Raw genomic sequence first — 6,000 nt, 5'->3', positions numbered from 1 at the left:
CTTGAGACTTGGTTGGTTTCGTCTGACTGCTAAAACTTTGGTCTTCGAAGAGGTTGCAAAGCATCCATATATGTTTTAGAGAAAATCCATGACTTTACATCTTCTGGTTCATAATAAATGAGATAATGAGATAATACGTTGATGAAGCACTGAAGGTGGAGACGGTGCTCTTGTGGTTTTATATTTGTTTTTCTTTCCTAACCCACCCTTATTTGCCTGTCTCTGCTGGGATTAGCAAGGAGCATCACTTGTTCTGCGCTCTGATTGGCTCCTGGTTTGTGCTGCGCACAAGCCAATAAGAGCAAGGCTTGGTGGGAAAGAGCACCGCATCCGCAGAAACGATCAAGGTCGTGCTCACAAAGCATCACGGGAACGTATCGGATTCTCCCTGTGACTGTGTGTGTCATTGGCAAGTTGTCACGAGTTTTAGGACGCAAAAGATGCGGCGTTACGAATAAATGAAATCTCGCGAACAGCTGGAAGAGGAGGAGGAGGAAGATCGAGGGGGAAAAAAAGAAGCAAGGGGTTGATCACTGATCATTTGCTGTTATTGGCTGCAGCAAATCTTTTTACGTCAAAGGGGGGGCAACGTGAGAATAGCCACGTATTCACAGTGCGACATATACACACACACACACACACACACACGCTCGCGCGCACGCACGCACTAGCACGGAAATACTATAGAGGAGCGTCAGTGGAGGGCAGAGGCGCGCGCAGGAACGGAGAGCTCGCGACATCCAGGAAAGGTAATCACATCAGGCCAATGTCTGTGATGCACCCTGAAGGTGAAGATGCAATAGCAAGAATATGAACTGATGCTACAGAAATTGAATGTTTTTTTTCCCAGTAGTGCAAAGTGAACTGTAAAGGGGTGATCTAAAAAAAAAAAGTATGCATGCACGTTTTTATTGCTTTAATATGTATTTGTATATTTACATGATTTGAAGTCATAATTCCTAATGCTTCTCATTTTCTTCAGCCTGATTGTATTCAGAATCGGAACCTGCGTGCCAAACTGCTCGTTCACAAAATCAGCCACTCCCATTTTACTGAAACATGGAGGGGGAGAAGGTGAGTAGTGCATGCTATACAACAAACTAGACAACAAAAACACGTTTAAGTTTAACAGGAGATGATATAGACACACAGGATTTCAGAGGTGTCTTTACTGTTTTAAAACAAGAAATAATAATAATATCTAGAAGGATTGTTTTTGTGCATTGAATACTGCAGCATTCTCTTTTCTAAACCTCTTCATCTCTGCTTTTATAATGTATAGCTTTCTTTATAACGTCACTGCATAATATTGAAAGCAGACAATACACAATCAGAGAACCTTCAATTACTGTAATGTAGACCAAAAGAATAATGTAGAAACAAAAACATTGCATTAGACTGTGGGGTTAAATGGCATATCATTAACAGTTGCATTAAAATAAACATACTAAGATATCTACAATATATAAGGCAAAGAATAAAAACATCTAGAGGGAAAAAGTATTCAAGAATATGTGCACAGACTCCTGGAGTTCAATTTTATTGCCTCTATATCTTTTAAATCTGCTTTGGGACAATGTGCATTGCTAAAAGTGTTAGACAAATCAAATTGAATTGAATTTGAGTTCAAGAAATTACATTTCTTTAATGTTTTTTTTTGTTTTTTTGTTATGCTATTCCTTTGATGTTGTTGTGGTATTGTGATCACTTGCTGACCTATATATCGATTCCAGAATAAATATTATATGAAGTATAAAAAAATAGGATTAGGATTAGGTTTTTTGCTAAAATGACTTAAACCGCAAATAAAGATCAGCTGACTTGTTTGGTTGATCTGACTGCTTACAAAGTATTAATGATAAGAAAATATATATATTTTTGAGGTAGGTTTTTTATTTCCTAATTCTGGTCCATATTTAATTAGATAATGAGATAATGAAGCGCTGAAGGTGAAAACAATGCTTTTGTTTTTTCACTTTTTTCTTTCTCAACCCATCCATATCTTTCCTGGGATTAACTAGGAGCATAACTCTATAGATTTATTCATATTATAAAATTAACATTATATAAAAATGTTTTCTTGTTGAAATGCCTTGTAATAAAACAATAACCTCGCTATGTATTAAATAGATTTTCATCATTTTGGTTGCATTCTGATTGATGATTTCAAACATGCATAAAATCTGTTGCCAGAAAATGTTTACATTTTGCATATGGCAACCACCATAATTAAAGTGAAAAACAGATAGACATGTGCATGGGCATGTGAATGTGCTCAACATATAACATATAATCACATTCAAACTTGTTTAAATATAATTATTCTGCTCAAGTCATCCTTGAAGTGATTTCTGTAGGGTTTTCTTTACATTATGATGTCATCAAACTACTGAAACCATGTAGATAAACAGATGTTTATAATCTGTTTGTGGACCTGTTTTGGGGTTGTATTGTATATAAGCATAAATATTATATTAAAAGCAGAGTTAATATATTATATTACGATTAAAACTTCAGAAAAAATAGCCATAAAAGTGCTGTGGATGAAAATAAAAAGAGCTGCTCTTTCGTCGGATTTTCTTCACATGTGGTTGATTTCACCTTGCAACTGAGGCCAAGGTCACAATGAGACAAAAGCGATCAAAACAATTTGAAATATTCCAGACAGTTGTGCTCCTTATAGGCTAACAAATATGAGTCAGACATGGCAATCAGCAAGTGAAATGATCTCAGCGACGTCATTTTACACTCACGCTAAACTTGGTAGACATCTTCATCACCTGGACTTGACACTATACAACAATTTTTATGGCCCCCTACTGGTCAAATGCTATAATAACATGATTAATATGGGAACATTAAACTTCTATTTTTCCTCCTCTTATTGCTCCACCTCCAATTTTGTCTAATCCTTTTCATAATATATGAGACCTTAAATCAAAAGTCATGAAAGGAGTTTTGACATTCAAAACAGTTTTTTATAGTCTGTGAGGGAGAGCAATCTTGATGAATCATCAAAATTGATAAGTATCTTTATGATCACATCCTTCATTTTCAGGATCGTACCATCTTGTGGTCAAGAACTGTTACAATGTTAATTTTTTCTCATTATATAATTTTATTTTTAGCATATACTTTCAGGAACACACCAACACCTGAAATTCAAGCCTACTTTCTGTCTACCATTAACACTAAATTTAGCATGTATCATTTTTGGACTAACTGGGGGGGATAAAATATATTTTTGAACACTTCAAATAATTTTAAATCATTTACTGGTCAACAAACCAAAGCTGCCAAGCAGGAATTGAGACTTGTTATGTTTCCCAATACTATAGAATGTAATAATAATGCTTACATATAAGCCAAACTGTAAAACCATTTGGTGTAAATTCACAATAAAATACTGGTACTACCCTAAAAACCATTTACAGTACAGCAAATGCACAAAAGTGGATACAAGTGCAGATTAGAGATTTTATTTTATTAACAGAGCAGACAAATTCAAATGATAAGGCAGAAATTCTTATCAAAATACAGGCAGAAGCCAGATAATGTGAATCCATAATCCAGAGAGCAAAAACAGAGTTTGAAAATCAGGGGATGAAATAAAATGGCAACACACAATCCAACACAAATTAAGGAAGTCTCCAAATAAGAGCGATCCAACATATGAGGAAATCTCCAAATTAGTTAGTTAGTTAGATTAGTTAGATTAGATAGATAGATAGATAGATAGATAGATAGATAGATAGATAGATAGATAGATAGATAGATATACCATTAGATAGATAGATAGATAGATAGATAGATAGATAGATAGATAGATAGATAGATAGATATACCATTAGATAGATAGATAGATAGATAGATAGATAGATAGATAGATAGATAGATAGATAGATAGATAGATAGATAGATAGATAGATAGATATACCATTAGATAGATAGATAGATAGATAGATAGATAGATAGATAGATAGATAGATAGATAGATAGATAGATAGATAGATATAGATAGATAGATAAACCATTTGATAAATAGATAGATAGATAGATAGATAGATAGATAGATAGATAGATAGATAGATGAATAGATAGATAGATAGATAGATATACCATTTGATAAATAGATAGACAGACAGACAGACAGATAGATAGATAGATAGATAGATAGATAGATAGATAGATAGATAGATAGATAGATAGATAGATAGATAGATAGATAGATAGATAGATAGATAGATATATAGATAGATATACCATTAGATAGATAGATAGATAGATAGATAGATAGATAGATAGATGATAGATAGATAGATAGATAGATAGATAGATATACCATTTGATAGATAGATAGAGATAGATAGATAGATGATAGATAGATAGATAGATAGATAGATAGATAGATAGATAGATATACCATTTGATAGATAGATGATAGATAGATAGATTGATAGATAGATAGATAGATAGATAGATAGATAGATAGATAGATAGATAGATAGATAGATAGATAGATAGATAGATAGATATGCTTTGCATATTCTTAGAAATTGTAAACCAATAATACAATTGATACAATTGATTCAAACAATTGACAGATACCATTTGATGATATGATGACCACACACCCTCACACACCACTAAATTATATTATTAACACCAATCATTATTTATGGCTTTGTTTATTAAAGTTCTAAAAAAATGACTCATACTGTACATCTAATTCGTACAATATCTCAATGTTTTATATAAAGACACTATATTATTGGTAGGAATCAACTAAATAATCAATAACACACTTGACATTGGATACTACTTTAAGGTATAAAACAAGAACTCGTTACGTACACAATTTTATTATTTTTTCCACTCCATTTATTTAAATATTTAAGTAAAGATTCCATAATGACACATAATAGAAAAGAAGAGAAATTTCTTGGGGAAGAAAATTGTGTAAGCATTATGGAAATCAATGCTGCACTTACCATGTGTCATTTGAGACTGATTGTCTCCTTGGTCAAGGTTTTCTCCTTCTTTGTCCTCCGTTTTACTTCTCCATTTCCTCAATTCTTCTACACTGTCTAGCAGGTAGCCAAGGGACCATTTTTCCACTTCAGAGTTTATTTATTTCTATATTTTAACACACCATTATTTTAATTTTCTGTTTTATTCTACTTATGCCACAGTAATTCCCAAATGATTACACAGTTTCACCTATTAATAAACACGCTTCACCATTATCTATTTATAATTACATTTCATGTGCTATTTACAGCATTTACAGCATCTGACCCCATGACCTTCTGATCCGAACTCTAATGTCTTAACCACGGAGCTCCCAGTTAGTTAGTTTGTTATTAAAGTCAATTTCCAATGAATGATGAACGTTAACTTGTTGAAAAACGCTCTGATTATAAAGATCATGTTGCATTTCAGTACTGACAGATAAACACCTTTTAGAACATAACTTGTTAGTTTGGTCTTTTACAACTATTCTTTTTTTTTTCTTTTTCTTTTTTTTTTTTTACTTACACAATTGTGTGTGTGTTAAATTGGTAGGTCCCCTGACCCCACAATTAGTTTGGAATATCACTGTAAATATGAATATATGTTTTGTATTTTGATATGTTACTTGGTGTCACTTTCAAACAAGCCTTATTTAAAGAAAGCTCTTTTTAATTTTCACTCTCTGGATACCCAGGATTACAGTATATTAGAGAGATTAGTAAAATCTAACAATATAAACAGACTTTAAACACACTAGCATTCTGTCTCAAATTGCGAAGTTAGAGTTACATCTGATTTAGCCTGATTTAGCCTGATTATGCTAAAACATGCTGAAGAATATAAATCAGGTGTTTGTGGTGACGTCTGATGACCATTTGGGTAAAAAAAAAATCAACAGCTAAAAGTGTTCTCTTTTACGTCCAGTGTAAGATTAATTTGATTCAGATAAAAAAAAAATATATAATATTTTCAACCCGGTATATTCCA

The 6,000-nt window shown here is 32.7% G+C and overlaps 1 protein-coding gene across 1 annotated transcript in view; it reads left to right on the top strand.

Annotated features, from left to right (window-relative positions):
• The first annotated feature begins 325 nt into the window (after positions 1 to 325).
• slc2a3a (solute carrier family 2 member 3a) overlaps positions 326 to 6,000 on the top strand; it is a 28,963-nt gene continuing 23,288 nt past the window's right edge. The window contains exons 1-2 of the mRNA XM_046844208.1: positions 326 to 749; positions 983 to 1,074. Coding sequence (XP_046700164.1) covers positions 1,060 to 1,074 — 15 coding nt within the window. The 5' untranslated portion in view covers positions 326 to 749; positions 983 to 1,059. The remainder of the gene's footprint in view (positions 750 to 982; positions 1,075 to 6,000) is intronic.

This window comes from Silurus meridionalis, chromosome 29 (genome assembly GCF_014805685.1).
Source record: "Silurus meridionalis isolate SWU-2019-XX chromosome 29, ASM1480568v1, whole genome shotgun sequence".
Lineage (NCBI taxonomy): Eukaryota > Metazoa > Chordata > Actinopteri > Siluriformes > Siluridae > Silurus > Silurus meridionalis.
The sequence above is the reverse complement of the archived record's forward strand: the minus strand, read 5'-3'. Positions and strand labels throughout refer to the sequence as shown.